We start from the raw sequence: 18,044 nt of genomic DNA, 5'->3' as shown, positions 1-18,044 counted from the left end.
TTCAAGCTGAAACTGCACGTGACTCAATAGCAAAATTGGGTTTAATCACTTTCTCAAGCAATCAGGTGATCAAGGGTGATAAATGAAGAACACCCAATTTAGTAGGATACCTACCATGCAATTTGTAAAGCTAAAAGCTGGCAGAATGGTCAGTATTCTTAAAGAGAAAAAATGTGTAAAATGAACAAGGAAAGAAAAAAATAGTGAAATTTGTAAGACACTTGCCAGCTTAACGTTTTTGCTAAGCTTAGTCCAGCCATTCTGAAAAGAAAAATTCCAGATAAACTTTAGTTTCAATTGATGCAAATCAGCAACAATTTTCTAGCAAATTTTAAATACATTTACATAAGTTGAAGTAATTGCATAAAATTTATTGATTGCAATTTATTATCTTGCTGGTTTTGAAGATTAATGTATAGTTTTATCTTAATAAACTCTTGCTCTATGTTATTATAATTCACCTTTACCTTTTAATTATTGACTTTATTTCTGTTAGCTGATTTTGTTATAGTTTCATTGCGATTGTTATTTCTGGTTTGTCATGTTCCAAATTTTTGTTTGTTTTTATTTCAGTCACTTTTTTGCCTTTTAATTTTCAAGTTCCTACTTCCTAATGTCTAATGCAAGTCAAGAATTATAGCATCTGATCCTCTTTCTTAGGCATATCCCTTGTTGATACCTCTCACAAGACTCATGTAAAATTGAAGTGTACAGTTCTTGCAAAATAAAATGTAACTGTCAGTGGAGTGGACAAATTGTTAGTGAAATGCAGTTTTCGAAGAATATAATCTCAGGTTTAAAAGGCAAAAGTATTATCTTCTACAGAAACAATGCTGCCTTTGTGAATACAACCCTTCATGGAATCACAAAAAGGCTACAGTGCAGAGAAAGCCATTCCATACACACCCTGCACTAGAGCAGCTAGCTTGTCCTGCTGTGCAGCTTTTCGAATAATTTTCATCCCAGTAGTTGTCTAGTTTCCTTTGGAACACCAGGATAGAATTTTTATGAAAAAGAGGAGAATTTTGGAAATACTTAACTGATGAGGCAGAATCAGCAGAATGTAAAAATAATTAACATGGCTCTAACACCCATAGTCAAAACTAATGATTGATTTCAGGATTGAATGGGCTTTCTCATCTTTTCTGGTAGAGAAATCCAAATCCTAACTACATGATGCATTTAAAATAAAATTCCTCATCACTTTTTGAAAATCGCCTTTATTCCGTGTCCTCTGATTCTTGTCCTCTCCAATGGGAAAAGGTCAAGAATCTCACCATGTATGCTTGTCTACATACTCAATTATTTTAAATATTTCTTCATATTCCCAGTCTATTTTTGCAGGGAGAACAACCCCAGATTTCCCAATTTAACCACATACTGAAAGTTACTCATCACTGGGACCAGTCCTCTCATCTTTTTCTAAAGTAAAGTGCCCAGAACTGGATAAGGTACTCCAGTTATGGGTAAACTAATATTTAGTCAAGATTCATCATGATTTTCCATCCTCTTGAAGTATGTGCCTCAAATTATAAATCCCAGAATCTCATACGCATTTTAAGCTGCTTTATCAATAACTGTCAGATTTATGCAGATATCCTCTAATCGTTCCGTCCTGTATACCTTTTAGAATTTTGTTCTCTATATTATCTCCTCGTTTTTTCCAAATAAAATGTAATTTTCTGCTTTAAATTTAATTGCCATGTGTCTGCAATTCTAGCAGTATGTTTGTATCCTCTTGAAGTGCAGTAGATTCTGTTTAATTGGGACACATCATGACCAGTACATTTTGGCTGGCCAAAATGTAAAGTTGCTGACCAGTAAAGTGGCTGGCCCCAATGACTGAAGTTTCATGGAAATAGTTAAAGGTATAAAAAAAATACACTACCATTTAACAGAATAACAAATTATGTATTTAAAAGAATTGCAGAACAAATTAGAACACTACCAGTAATACTGCAGTGCTATAAAACTGTGCATTGATACCTAATAGTTATCGACAGAGGAGTTCATCCAGTGCACTCTGACTCGTTCTTTTGAGTGATTGTAAATGAACGAACTCAGTGAAGAAACCTGGTGCGAATAACGGACTGCCTTCAGACAATGCTTTCAAAAATTGCATCCTCCAAATCTTCATTTTTATTGTAACATTCAAAATGACTGTCATTACTTCAAATCGTTTCATTTTCACTTCTGGCTGTTTCAGGCATCTCCAATCTGAGTGCTTGAAAGCACAGTGAGCAGAGCAGGTTGGAATTGTCTTATTGCTTATTTCTCGCCAATTATCAGTGATTAAAATCACAGCTTTTTCAACAGTGTCCAAGTAAACTAAGGGAATCTTGGCTATTTTCTCAATTAGTTTTTTTTTTAAGAGCTGTCCCTAATATTGAATTGCCTCGAATAACCGATGACTGGAATCCACTGTGTTTTATTACCTTCCCATCAATTCACTGCACTTCTTGTAGCCTTGTAGATTTGGAAATTATATCTGTGCTCCTGTTGAATGTATATAAAAGAAATACAGTCAATCAAATATTAACCCCTGGGGTACACCTTTGTATGCTGTTCTCCTACCTGAAAACACTGCTTCATCACTGCTTCTTGTCACTTAACCCAGTTTGGAATGCATCTATTAACCCCTTTTATTTTATAAAACGTAGTAGAATTAGGCCATTTGGCCCATTGGATCTGGTCTGCCATTCCATCATAGCTGATCTATTATCCCTCTCAACCTCATTCTCCTGGATTCTCCCTATAATCTTTGATGTCCTTACTAATAAAGAAGCTATCAATGTCCACTTGAAAGATATCTAATGACCTGGCTTTCACAGCCATCTGTGGCAATGAATTCCACAGACTCACTATCCTCTGGCTAAAGAAATACCTCATATCTGTTCAAAAGGGACATTCAACTAGGCCTTAGCTCCCCCACTCTTAAGAAACATCATCTTGACATCCACTGTATCAAGGCTTTTCAATATTCAATAGGTTGTCAATAAGATTGTCCTTCATTTTTCTGAAGTCTAACAAATACAGGCCCAGAGCCATCAAATGCTCCTCATATATTAATTCCTTTTTTCCCATGATCTCATGAGCCTCCTCAGAACCCTCTCCAATGCCAGCACGTCCTTTCTTAGATAAGGGGCCCAAAACTGCTCACAATACTTCAAGTGCAGTCTGACCAGTGACTTATAAAGCCTCAGCATTACATTCTTGTTTTTGTAATCTAGTTCTCTTGATATGAACGCTAACATTGTATCTGACTTCTTTACTACCGACTCAACATGAACATCCCTTCAAGGCAGAAAGCAAAGCAACAGGCTTTCAAATAGAAGTGAATAAAGAAAGAAGGGATGATTGTGATATGATACTTCCAGAGAACCAGAAAAGCATAGTTTAACCTGAAGGGGATAAAAGACTTTGGCAATGTAGTTTTCAGGCAGTCTATCTAACAAAAGGGATAGAATGAAAAAAGCAGTCTTACAGTAGGAATTGACACAGAAGATGCAGTTGGCAATGTTCCTCAATGTTTGCAGTGGAAGAAGGGAGGGAAAAGTGTGTAGAAGTGATTTGTTGGAAAATAATGAAGCTTATGCAAAAGACCCACATTTTTCTTTATAGAATATTAATTGGTTATTAAACAAATAACAGGAAATTGTGAGCTGATACATCTTGAAAGGAATAATACAGAGAGGTAATGTAAAGTAAACGTTAGAATTTAAAAGTGGGTTCAAGAGCACATAGAACCAGGGAAGTCTGTAAATTTTTGAGAGTGGCAAGTGCAAGTTGACGTGACTGAAGGTTTGCAGACCCCTTGGAAAGGGTTACAGAGAAAAATTAGCAGAGTGAAGGACTTCTGTTTAATGGAAAGACTCAAGATTGTGATTGTTCTTTGTGTGGGAAGGTTTGAATAATGATATTCAAGATTGTTTTCTAAGAGTAAATCAGAAGAAATAATTTCCTCTGGAGGGGGTATGTAGTAAGATGTGAACAGGCGTACACTCTGAAAGGCAGTGAAAGCAGATATGTTAATAATTTTTGAAAAGGAAGTGGATGCATTAAGAGAAGAATATTGACAGATCATGGCAAAAGTGCTCAATGATTGAATGAAATTGATAACTCTTGCAAAGAAGCGGTACAGGTGCATACAGTCCCTTTCTGCATTTCATTATTCAATAATACAAACCAAACTTCAAATATTTCAAGAGAATTCTGAAGGACTGCCAGAAATATGAGTGCTTGAATCACCTTTAGAGTTCAAAAGTGCTTTTGAAATCTTAATATACTGAATTTTTTTAAAATGTATCGTCTTTACTCGTAATGTTTTCTCCCCAGGTTCAGAATCAGGTTTTTTCCAGTTCAAACTGTTCCAGTTTGATCAATAATTTGATCACAAGCTTAATAAATGAATACCATAACATTGAGCCAGAGCTTCTGGGACAGCGTGTTGAAATCTATAAAGTTGGTGCAATTTTAAATGGGGTAAGATACATATGGTCTTCGTTTTTTAAAAATGCTTTTATTCATCCTTTTGTAGGATCTTATGTTTTGAAAATTAATGCTACCTAATATATCTTAATCTTCATTTTATATTCGTGGTCTTCAGGTGCTGTGACTTGGGTGGAATTTTACAGTATAGTCTAAATACAATTTAGGCCCAAACAGCCCACCAGTGTGGCTTTTGAACATAGAATATGAAATTGGATTTTTTTTTTACCTTCGCTCTCCCTTGACCTTCACAACCATTAATGAGATTGGCAGTAAAGGCTTAGTGTCAAACCTAATACAAAGGTATATGACTCCAAACGGATTTTAGATGAATTTCTGTTTCAAAATGGGTTGGGTCATGATTGAAAGTGAATCAAATGTTACTTAAATTTTTCGTAATCATCACTCTTAAATGGAGACTTTTCTGCTAGTAATGGTTATGAGAAAGCATTTGAGATTTATACACTAAATCCCTTGGATTGTTGGTGGGAATTTTATGTAGTTTTTCATATTTGGCATTAAGATTAGTTCAAGAAATACTTTTAAAAAAATCCGCCATGTTAATTATGAACCTCCTACATGAAACATGTTAAGCCCTTTCTGGTTCCTACCTTGTGGCATGTCTGCATTTTACCTTTCATCACATTCTAGTTATTAGAATTTTAAAAGGAGTCGTAGGGCCAAATACAGCCAGCACAACAGGAGTGACGGAGTGCAGAGACAGAGACAGTGCTGAAATTGACAGTGTGGAAGATGAAACCTGGCCTACAGAGGGACAACATGGAGAAAGAAGCTAGTCAAACAGGGATTCACAGCGATTTGAATAATTGTGCTTGCTGAATACTATAAAATAGAAACTGAAGTCTTTGATTTATTTTACTATTAACAGGATATTCGAGCTCTTGCTTTGCTGCTTTCTATACACACCCCCAAACTACTGGACTCAGCACTAATCCAGACACTTCAGGAATTGTTAAACAAGTGTAGAACATGTCAGCAACAGAAAAATGCATTACAGGAGCAAGAAGCAAAAGAAAGGAAGACAAAAGGTGAGTGTAAGAAATTGTTCTTATTGGCTGGAATAGAAGCTAACTATTACTGGCCACTTCTGTATTGGAATGCATCCTCTCAAGAACTAATAGTTGACTTGAAAACCAAATGCACGTTCGAAATGGAGAGCTGCCAATAAGTTTAAGAAGTTCTCTGAAACAGCTTTTCAATATAACACCGAAGGAATCCAAAATATCTTTAAAGGGAATAAAATTGGACTAGTTTAAGAAATAAACCAGCAGTTGTAATTCCTTCATGTTCAGGAAGCTACCTTAGCCAAAACAACGTGATTGTTTCCAAGTACAGTTGCAAGAAAAAAATTGTGAATGGTTTGCAATTACTTGGTTTTCTGCATTAGGTACTCAAAATATAGTCTGATCTTCATCTAAGTCACAATAATAGGTAAACACAGTCTGCCTAAACTAATAGCACACAAACAATTGTACTTTTCATGTCTTTTTGAACACATTATTTAATCATTCACAGTTCAGGCTGGAATAAGTATGTGAACTCATGTATTTAATAACTGGTAGAACCTCCCTTAGCAGCAAAATCCTCCACCAAATATTTCCTGTAGCTACTATTCAGACTTGCACAATGGCAAGGAGGAATTTTAGACCATTCCTCCGTACAAAATTGTTTTGGTTCATCAATATTTCTTTCTTTCTTTTTCAATCTTTTTATTATTATTATTATTATTATTATTATTATTATTATTAATATCAACATGATAAGATTAGTACATAAATAGTGGGATTACAAACTTACAAAGTTAAACTGAACATAAAAGGATACACAAGCAATAGTTACAATATAGTTAAGTCTTCCCAAATCATGAATGATACAAATATCATATAAACAAAACAAAACTAGGGATATCATATATATTTAAAAAAAAACAGAAAAGTGAAAAAGAAAAAAAACATTAACCCTAAGAAAAACTAATCTAACGACCTAACACTAACTATTAAAGAGAAAAAAAAGAAAAGAAGAAAAAAAATTGAATAATGGGCTGTTTATAGTGTATATAAAAAAAAGTACAAAGTCATCAGTGTCGCCAACTCCGATCTTCTCAACATATATATAATCAAAATCGGAAAAATGAATAGGCTTGGAACAGGGTCAAATTACATCATATGAAAATATTGAATAAATGGTCTCCATGTCTTTCCAAATTTAATAGAAGGGTCAAATACAACACTTCTAATTTTCTCCAAATTTAGACATAACATAGTTTGAGAAAGCCAATGATGTATGGTAGGGGGATTAATTTCTTTCCAATTCAACAAAATAGATCTTCTAGCCATTAATGTAAGAAATGTAATTATTCGACAAGCAGAAGAAGATAAGTGGATTGAGTCCATCATTGGTAAACCAAAAATTGCAGTAATAGGATGAGGTTGTAAATCAATGTTCAGTACCGTGGAAATAATATCGAAAATGTCCTTCCAATATTTTATCAAAAGCGGACATGACCAAAACATATGAGTTAAAGATGCTATCTCAGAATGACATCTGTCACATATAGGATTTATATGGGAATAAAAACGAGCCAATTTATCCTTGGACAAATGAGCCCTGTGCACAACTTTAAACTGTATTAATGAATGTTTAGCACATATAGATGATAACAACTAGTTGAAGAATTTTATCCCAATTCTCAATAGGGATAGTAAGGTTAAGTTCTCTTTCCCAATCATTTTTAATCTTATAAAAGGCCTCTGAATGTATTTTGCTAATTATATTATAAAGTTTTGATATTACACCTCTCTGAGAAGGATTTAGTTCTAACAAATTCTCCAAAATACCCGGACTCAAGATTTGGAAAGGTAGGAAGTACAGTATTTAAGAAATTCCTAATCTGTAAATATCTAAAAAAAATGAAATCTAGGCAAATTATATTTATTAGATAATTGTTCAAAAGACATAAAACAATTATACAAAAATAAGTCAGAAAATCGTAGTAATCTTCCAAGCTGAATAAGCTTGGTCTATAACAGAAGGATGAAAAAAGAAATTGGATACAATCGGAATAGTTAAAACAAATTGATTCAACCCAAAAAATTTCCGAATTTGAAACCATATATGTAAAGTATGTTTAACTATCGGATTGTCAATTCATTTCTGCAATTTAGAAAGAGCGAAGGGAAGAGAGGTCCCTAAAATAGAAGCCAATGGAAATCCTTGTACAGATTTAGTTTCCAGGTTTACCCAGTGAGGGCTAAAAAATAAATCCCAATCCCTAAACCAACATATCAAATATCGGATATTAATTGCCCAATAATAAAATCTAAAATTAGGCAGTGCCAATCCACCTTCCCTCCTTGCCTTCTGTAAATATTTTTTACCTAATCTAGGATTTTTATTCTGCCATATATATAAGAAAATTTTTGAATCAACATGGTCAAAAAAAGATTTCAGAATAAAAATTGGTATTGCTTGAAATATATATATAAAAACTTGGGTAAAATAATCATCTTAATAGCATTAATCCGACCTATCAGAGATAAAGATAATGGTGACCATTTAGTGAACAAACATTTAATCTGATCAATTAAGGGTAAAAAATTAACCTTAAATAACTCCTTATTTTTTTTTTGTAATTTTAATCCCCAAGTATGTAAAAGAATCATTAACTAATTTAAAAGGTAAATTTCCATAAATTGGAACCTGTCTATTTAAGGGAAACAATTCACTTTTATTAAGATTTAATTTATACCCGGAAAAATTACTAAATTGAGCCAAAAATGATATAACTACAGGAATGGATTTCTCAGGATCAGAAATATATAATGACAAGTCATCTGCGTATAATGATAACTTATGTGTATCCATCCCACGAGTAATGCCAAAAATGTTCGGTGAGTCTCTAATAGCAATTGCCAAAGGTTCTAAAGCAATATCAAATAATAATGGACTAAGAGGACAGCCTTTCCTGGTACCCCAAAATAAACGAAAAAAGGGAGATCTTTGATTGTTAGTAAAGACCGAGGCTACTGGAGTATGATATATCAGTTTAATCCAGGATATGAATGTTGAACTAAAATTAAACTTCTCAAGCACTGTAAATAAGTAAGGCCATTCAACTCTATCAAATGCTTTCTCTGCATCTAATGAAATGACACATTCTGAGGTGTTAGGTGAAGGAGTATAAACAATTTTCAGTAATCTAATATTGAAAAAAGAATAGCGATTTTTAATAAAACCAGTTTGATCTTCCAAGATAATGTGAGGTAATACCTTCTCCAGCCTGGACACCAGTAACTTGGAAAAGATCTTGGAATCTACATTCAATAAGGATATTGGTCTATAGGATGCACAGTCAGTAGGGTCTTTAGCTTTTTTCAATATCAAAGAAATGGAAGCTCTATAAAAAGATTGTGGCAGTTTACCTAATCTAGTTACTTCTTCAAAAACCCTGCATAACCAAGGAGAAAGAGTAGAGGAAGAACACTGAAAAAATTCCACTGTAAACCCATCTGGACCTGGTGCTTTCCCAGAATTCATAGAGGAAACAACCCCTTTAATTTCTGCATCCATAATAGAAGTTTCTAATATTGAAAGATCATCTAATGATAATTTTGGAAAATTCAATTTCCCAAAAAAATCATGCATGATATTATGATCATGAGAGAATTCAGAAGGATACAGGGAGGTATAAAAATCTTGAAAAGATTTGTTTATCTCATCGTGGTTAACTGTCAATTCACCATTCTGTTGATGAATCTTAATAATTTGACGTTTAACCGAAGCATTCTTCAATTGGTTAGCTAACAGTTTACCCGATTTATCACTATGTATATAAAAATCAGATCTTGTTTTCATTAATTGATTTTCAATCGAAGATGTAAGTAATAAACTGTGTTCCATTTGAAGTTCAACCCTTTGTAATGCTCCTTACTAGGAGCAATCGAATATTTCTTGTCAATTTCTTTAATTTTATCAACCAATAAAAAAGTTTCCTCCTTAATACATTTTCTCAAACCAACGGAATAGGAGATAATCTGTCCACGTATATATGCTTTAAAAGTGTCCTAAAGTGTCCCGCAAGAAATTTCATCCGTGAAATTAGTTGAAAAGAAGAAATCAATCTGTTCCTTCATAAATTTAATGAAATCCGGATCTTGCAGTAAGGTAGAATCAAATCACTATTGCCTAATACTAGAAGCTGTATCCATTAATTTAATAGAAAGTTTCAATGGAGCATGATCAGAGATGGCTATAATGTCATAATTACAACAAATTACAGATGGAATAAAATGAGAATCAATAAAAAAAGTCGATTCTCGAGTAAGAATGATAAACATGTGAGAAAAATGAAAACTCTTTGTCTTTAGAATGCCGAAATCTCCAAATATCAAAAATTCCATTATCAGTCAAAAAAGAGTTAATGTAAGTGGCCGACTTATTGGGTAAAGTCTGGGTGGATATAGATCTGTCCAGCAAAGGATTTAAACAGCAATTGAAGTCACCACCCATTATTAACATATATTCATTTAGATTAGGTAGAGAAGAAAGTAAGGACGTAAAGAAATCAGGATAATCCATATTTGGAGCATAAACATTAACCATAGCAACCTTCTTGTTAAACAGTAACCCAGTAATTAACAAAAATCTGCCATTCGGATCCGAAATAATATCGTGTTGGACAAATGTAATAGAGGAGTCAATAAAAATTGAAACTCTTTTTACTTTGGCATTTGAATTTGAATGTTACTGATTATCCCTCCAAAACCCAAAAAAACATTGATTGTCCTCTTTCTTCACATAAGTTTCTTGTACAAAAATAATATGTGCATTCAGTCTTTGGAATACTTTGAAAATCTTTTTCCATTTAATCGGATGGTTTAAGCCATTAGTATTCCAAGAGACAAAATTAATGGTCTGAGCCATATTTCTAAAATCAACCCTTTGGTATATAAAGAGTTAACCAGATTATGAACTCATGCACTCAGGAGAGGAGCAAAAATAAGGGGTGGACCTGGAAATGACGACAACACGGACATTTTAGTAGTTTGAAATCAGTGCAAATGAAAAAACTAAAAAAACTAGTAAAAAGAACAATAGAGTTAGAAAAGAACCCCCCGCCCACCACCCACGAAAAAAAGACCCCCCTGACCTTAAGGAGGCCAGGAAAAAAAGAAGGAATGATACTAAATCTACCCCTGTATCACCAGAAGGCAACTCCAAATATATAAAGGAGGGAAAAAAAGATCCACCCAAACTCCAAAAAAGTAATTAACACTATACTAAAACAAACTTCTTAATATAATTGCTAGTAATAAAAAAAAGAATATAACCAGTGGTAACTTATAAATCGGGTTAAAACCCAAACAGATAAAAGTTAAAATGTGATGATAAATGCATTATATGAAGAAGACAAGAGAAAAAAATGACGAATTCGGGGGAAAAAAAAGCAAGAAATATTTTAGAGAAAAAACCGCCATCTTAGTTAGACAAAAAACGAAAAGGATATATATCAAACCGTTAAAAAAAATTCACCTTCAAAGGATTAATATCAATGACCAAAAATAAAATACAATGGTTAAAGTAAGTAAATTAAAAGGATTAGTACATCGATTAAAAAAAACTTTAATTGGAATATAAAATGTAGAGTAAACCTACACCAATAGCCAGAAACAAAATCTGATTTTGGAAACAAAAACTATCTTGTAACGATCAAAACCATATATTCATTAGAGATGAGAATCCGAAGCAGTAGGATAATCCTCATCCAGAAAGCTTCGAGCTTCAGATGTGGAGAGAAAAACATGTCGTGGTGCATTCGGAGGCAAGATTGTAAGTTTCACAGGGTATAAACGCTGGTTTTAGATTTTTCTCATAACATTCGGACATCAAAGGTTTAAAAACTAGCCTTGCCTTCATTACTTCTGGGCTAAAATCCTCCACTAATCAGAATTGGAAATCTTTAAGTTTAACCATCCCTAAACGTCGAGCCACACGAATAAGTTGCTGTTTGACATGCACATAATGAAATCGAACAATTACAACAGGTGGTTTAGCTGAAGAACTTGGTGATCAGCGCATAATTCTATGGGCGCGATCAAGTAATGGAGGACTGTCTGGGAATACAGAAGGGAACGCATCCTTTAAAAGTTGAGCAAAATACTTCGAGGGGTCCCCTTGTTCAATACCTTCCAGGAGACCAAGTATGCGTAAGTTCTGTCTTCTGGACCGATTTTCAAAGTCGACACTCTTGGCTTTAAGTGTTTCCGCCTGCTTAATCGCCGAAGATAATTTCTGCTCCAGTTTCTCAATTATCAAGTCTCGCTTCTGAGCGTCCTCTTGCAAAGTTGTGATTAGAGTTTGTTGCTGTTTAACTTCGAAATCAGTCTTATCCATAGAATCCTGGAAAGCCTTTAGATCTTGTTTGAAAGTTAGTTGTTCTTCAAATTTTTCATTTAAGTGCTCCAATAACATATCATAAGTCAATTCAGTACGCTTAGGATCAGTCTTTTTTTTCCTTTCCATTGTCGTTAGAATCTTTCCCAGGGTCTCGCCCTTTAGATCTTAAAGCCATTTCTGTACTCATTTCTTCAAAATTCACAGTACACTCTTAAAGATAAGTCCAAAAAAGTAGCAAGAATCTTTTGGTGTAGGTAAAAATAAGTTAAATAAGGGTGATCGTAGGTTAAAAAAGTAAAGGTTATGGAGCGAATCTGAAACAGTGCTCACTCCATGAGCGTCTCCTGGTGATCTTCCATCAATATTTCTGGGATACCTTGTATGAGCAGCCCTCTTGAAGTAATGCCACATCATCTATATTGGGTCAAGTTCTGGACTCTGACTTGACCATTCCAAAACACAGATGTTCTTCTTTTAAAAATACTTCAGATTTTCTGTTGTTGATTTACTCTTTTGTTTCGGATCATTGTCTTGTTGCATCATCCAATTTCTGTTAAGCTTCAGGTGACAGACCACTACTCTGACATTCTCCTGTAAAATGTCTTGATACAATTTGGAATTCATTGTTTCCTCAACGATTGTCCAGGCCCTGCAGCAAAGCAGACCCAAATGATGATGCTCCTTCCACCATGCTCCACGGTTGATATGAATTTCTGGTGTTCATGTGCAGTGCCCTTTTCCCTCCAAACATTGTGGTGTGCACTTCTGCCAAAAAATTCAATTTTTGTCTCATCTGTCCACAGAACCTTGTCCCAGAAGCATATGGAGCAACCAAGTGGTCTTTTGTAATGTGCAGCATTTTTTTTTGGAGAGCAGTGGTTTCCTCTGTGGTGTCCTTTTGTTCTTGTTTAGTGTTTTTCTTATCGTGGATGCATGATCAGACTCTTTTGCAAGTTCTAGAGATTTTGCAGGTCTTTTGGTGTTACCTTTGGGTTCTTTTTCACCTCCTTCAGCATTGCTTGTTGTGCTCTTGCTATGATCTTTGCAGGATGCCCACGCCTAGTGAGAGTAGCAACAGTATTGAATTTCCTCCATTTGTAGACATTTTCTCTTACTGTGGACTGATGAACACTCAGAAATACTATTGTAGCCTTTTGCAGCTTCATGCATCTCTACAATTCTTCTAAAGTCCTCTGAAAATTGCTTTGATTGAGGTTTGGTGCACATAAACAGATCTTTCTTGAGACAAGCAGGCTCGGTCAGTAACCTGACTTTGTGTGTCTTTTCTATAGGGCAGGGCACCTCTACAACCTACACCTCAAATCTCATCTCATTGATTGGAACATCTGATTACAAATAGCTTTTGTAGAGGCATTATCCCAGAGGGTCACATACTTCTTTGAACCTAGACTGTGATTGTTTAAATATTAAACAATTTAAACAGTATTAACAAGATTAAGTGCAATTGTTTGTGTTATTAGTGAGAAACAGATTGTGTTTGTTATTATTGTGACTGATGAAGATCAGACTACATTTTATGAGTAATTACTGCTGAAAACCAAGTATTGCGAAGGGCTCACAAACTTTTTCTTGCAACTGTCCATTAAGTCAAAACAATCCATCATTCTTTTATTAAAATTATAGCTGAGAGTGAAATTACTTCAATTTAAAGTACTAAAAATAAATTGAATAACTGCATTTCAGTAAAAGTAACATGTACATGTGCATATTTGATATGCAAACCAGAATTAAAATGGTAGACTTTTTCAAATTGTTATAGTAAAATTTTGTATCAAGCAACAAATAAGCATTCATATAGATTGTTATTATAAAAATAAATTTGGAGACTTGTATAACTGCAAAGAAAAATAGCCTTTTATTGTACTTCAAAATTAGCAACAGAAGATTGGAGACGTTTTTCCCCTGTGGATTGCACTATATAGATCCACTACCTGCAAAAAGTATTCACCCCCCCCCCCCCCAAAGATTTCATGTTTTATTGTTTTACAACATCGAATCACAGTAGATTTAATTTGGTTCTTTTGGCACTGACCAACAGAAAGAGACTCTTTTGTGTCAAAGTGAAAACAGATCGCGACAAAGTGATCTAAATTAATTACAAATATAAAACATAAAATAATTGATTGCGTAAGTATACACCTCACCCCACCCCCCCTTAATGTGACACACCAAATCATCACTGTTGCAGCCAGTTGGTTTTAGAAGTCATATAATTAGTTGAATAGAAATTACTATGTACAATCAAGGTGTTTCTATTGGTTATAGTAAAAATACACCTGTATCTGGAAGGTCCAACTGCTGGTGAGTCAGTGTCCTGGCATGAAGATAAAAGAACTCTCCAGGCAACTCCTTGAAAAGTTTATTGAAAAGCACAAGTGAGGAGATGAATACAAGAACATTTCCAAGCCACTGAATAACCTTAGGAGTACAGTTGAGTCAGTCATCAAGAAATGGAAGGAATATGGCACAGCTGTAAATCTGCCTAGAGCAGGCTGTCTTCAACTACTGACTGAGGGTGTGACAGCTCTGGAGGAGTTACAAGCTTCAGTGGCTGAGATGGGATAGACTGCGCGTACAACAACTGTTGCCCGGGTTCTTCACCAGTTGAGCTTTTTTGGAGACTGGCAAAGAGAAAACCACAGCTGGAAAAAACTCTCATATGAAATCTTGGTTCGAGTTTGCCAGAAGACATATGGGAGACTCTGAAGTCCGTTGGAAGAAGGTTCTATGATCTGATGAAACCAAAATTGAGCCTTTTAGCCATTAGACTGAACACTATGTTTGGTATAAGCCAAACACCGCACATCAAAAACACACCATCCCTACCGTGAAGCATGGTGGTAACTGCATCATGCTGTAGGGATACTTCACTGCAGCAGGTCTGGAAGGTTTATGAAGGTAGAGGGTAAAATAAATGCAGCAAAATACAGGGAAATCCTGGTGGAAAACCTGATGCAGTCTGCAAGAGAACTGCGACTTGCAAGATTTGTTTTGCAGCAAGACAATGACCCTAAGCATAAAGCCCAAGCTACACAGGAATGGCTTACAAACAATAAAGTTAATGTCCTGGAATAGCCAAATTAGAATCCAGACCTCATTCCAATAGAGAATATGTGGCTGGACTTGAAAAGGGTTGTTCACGCACAATCCCTGTGCATTCTGACAGAGTTTGAGCCGTATTTTAAGAAGAATGGGTAAAAATTCAGATTCCAGATGCGCAAAGCTGGTAGAGAACTATCCACACAAACTCAAGGCTGTAACTGCTGCCAGAGGTGCATCTATTAACTGCTGACTTGAAGGGCATGAGTAATTATATAATCAATTATTTTGTGTTTAATAATTGTAATTTGTAATTAATTTAAATCACTTTGTAGAGATCTGTTTTCACTTTGACAAGGAAGAGTCTTTTTCTGTTGAACAGTGTCAGAAAAGCTAAATTAAATCCACTGTGATTCAGTGTTATAAAACTGGAAAACTTCCAAGGGGGGTGAATACTTTTTATAGGCACTGTGTCAATTTAATAAGAAGGAAGTGGCAATATCTTAATAATTAGCAAATGTGCCGCATTAGTAAAAACTAAATTAATAACTTGAATCAAAACAAAACATGCCAGAAAGACTCAGCAGGTTAAGCGTCATCTGTGAAATGAAAAGCAGAGTTAACTGTTGAGGTCATGGAGCAAAAAAGCTGCTGGAGGGACTCACCAGATCAGATAGCACCTGTTGAGGGAAATGTACAGTTGATGTTTCAAGTCAAGATCCTTCATCTGGATTGGAGTAGAAGGGAAGATAGGGAATATAAAGAGGAGAGAAGAAGGATTTGGAGCAAGTGCTGTTAAGTGATAAGGTGGATCCATGTGGTGAGGGGTTGATTGGTAGATGGAGTCAGGTGGGAAAGGGAAAGGTGGAGATGAGATGATAAGTAGAGACAATAAAGGCTGTAAGTTATGGAATCTAAGAAGAATGGAAAGTGAAGAGTGGAATAAAGGGTGTATGGAGGGTAGATGGAGACAATATACAAAGGGAACTGGAGCCTCTAGGAGGAGAATGTAGGTGATGGGCAAATATAGTTGTGTTGAGAAAACGCTATGTGTGGGATAGCCTTGTTAGATCAGAAGCAAGAAAGGGAATGAGTTGGAGGAGGTTACCATAAATTGGAGCATTCAAGTTCATTGCATTATTCTGGTGAATAAGAGGTGCTGTTCCTTTAGTTTATGTTTGGCCTCACTCTAGTAGCGTGAGAATGCCAAGGACAGATAGGTCAGTGTGAGAAAGGGAAAGGGAATTAAAATTATTTGTAACCATGGATTTACCTCATTAGTGATTTTCACTTAGTGTTCGCCATACTTTCCCTCATCTTCTTTGCAAATTAAAACTGACTTGTGTTCCCTCTTTCCTCATTCAGACCAATTATCTTTGATCTGCAGCTTTAACTCTATTTCTTTTCCATAGATATTGCCAGGCCTGCTAAGTGTTTCTAGCATTTCTTTGTTTCAGTCTTTCACCATTTCTATCAGTGTATGTTGAAATAGCATTATGTCATGCCATTAAAATATTTTTATATGCTTAGAGGTTTTCGAACTGTTGGAATAATCATTCTAGAAATATAGACTCCTGCCTTGGCATCAAGAAGTAAAATAATACACAAATCACAGTAGTTGCATCATTTTGTAATCTTATTTTAAATGGTTATTGACATTACTTCAGGTGAAAGAGTAATGGTGCAAGGTGATAAAGATTGGTTTAAAAGAATATATAGAAGGTCATAGTGGAGAATATGTAATGGAAACATAATCATTGTTAGAAACGGTCAAGTACTAAGGATGTTGAAAATCAGAAATAAGATGCTGCCTATCTGAAATCATTATGTCAGTGATTTATAAAGTCTGCTGAGGCAAAAGTTAACATATTTTTCCTTAAGCTTACATTATACTTCATTGAAATAGTATAGGAGGTCAGGGAAGAATAAGAAGACAGTCTATTCGAAGCTCAAGGTCACATGTACTGAACAGAGGTGTTCTGCAAATATATAACTCATTCTAGGTTTGGTCTTCCTCATAAGCAACAGTTGCAGAGAACTACATTGAAAACAAATAGATCACTGCTTCACTTTAAATTGTTTGGGCCCTGAGCAGTGAAGAGGAAGTGGCTATATGGCTGCATAGTGAGGTGCCACAGGAAGGACAGTGATTTTGTTAGAAATGAGTGAGTAAACCATGGTGCTTTAGAGGGAAATGTCCCCTGAAGTACTGATAAGGAAAGAGAAGAGAAAATGTGCTTGTTGGTGACATTACTTTGGATTGCCTGAAATTGTGAAGAGGACAGCACGTAGCATAGTGGCTACAGTGCCAGTGATCGACGTTCAATCCTACCTCTATCTGTAAGAAGGTTATACATTCTCTCTGTGACTGCATGGGTTCCATCCGGGTGCACTGGTTTTCTCCCACATTCCAAAGTTAGTAACTTGTGGTCATGCTATGCTGGTGCTCAATGCATGGCAACACCTTGTGGTCTAGCCCTCAGCAGATCCTCAGACTCTTGGTCATTGATGCAAACAGCACATTTCACTGTATTTTTTGTTGTTCTGATGTACATGTGACAAATAAGCTAATCTCCATAAATCTTTATAGTTTTCAAAATATGAAGGCTAGTGGGCTTGCAAAGTGAGAACAAGGAGAATCCTGTCGTCACTCTAAAAGTGATAAGAGAAGAAGTAGGTGCTGGAAATAGAGTGGGCTATATCTGGGGCCTACTGCCAAAGAGAATGGAATAGGGTCCGTTAGGTAGATTTATGGAAAAAGTTCTAATCGAAGTCAGCCTGGAGGGGCAGAGGACTTACCGTGGATATTGGTTACTGGCTCGTGTTCTGAAATACAAATAGAGAATCAAAGAAAGAAAAAGATTCAGAAGTACAGTGTGTGCTAGGGTTGGTGGAATGTTCTAGTTTAGGATCAGAACAAGAGGTAATGCCAGTTCTATCATCAGTGTTTTGGAAGAAGGGCCTCAGTGGTAAAACAGGTGCTGCTTGAGCATTTTACACTGCAGTTGTGGTGCAGAATTTCTCACTCCATCTTATCTGGAGATATTCCTTCTAAAAACAGTCGGCCCTCCTTATCTGCG

The 18,044-nt window shown here is 35.4% G+C and overlaps 1 protein-coding gene across 7 annotated transcripts in view; it reads left to right on the top strand.

Moving 5' to 3' along the window:
• usp34 (ubiquitin specific peptidase 34) overlaps nucleotides 1-18,044 on the top strand; it is a 319,734-nt gene that overhangs the window by 271,224 nt on the left and 30,466 nt on the right. For all 7 annotated transcript variants that reach the window (XM_059986017.1, XM_059986013.1, XM_059986016.1 and 4 more), the window contains exons 77-78: nucleotides 4,336-4,482; nucleotides 5,378-5,537. In XM_059986017.1, the coding sequence (XP_059842000.1) occupies nucleotides 4,336-4,482; nucleotides 5,378-5,537 (307 nt within the window). The remainder of the gene's footprint in view (nucleotides 1-4,335; nucleotides 4,483-5,377; nucleotides 5,538-18,044) is intronic.

The sequence above is a fragment of the Hypanus sabinus genome, chromosome 12 (assembly GCF_030144855.1).
Source record: "Hypanus sabinus isolate sHypSab1 chromosome 12, sHypSab1.hap1, whole genome shotgun sequence".
Taxonomy (NCBI): Eukaryota; Metazoa; Chordata; class Chondrichthyes; order Myliobatiformes; family Dasyatidae; genus Hypanus; species Hypanus sabinus.
The sequence above is the reverse complement of the archived record's forward strand: the minus strand, read 5'-3'. Positions and strand labels throughout refer to the sequence as shown.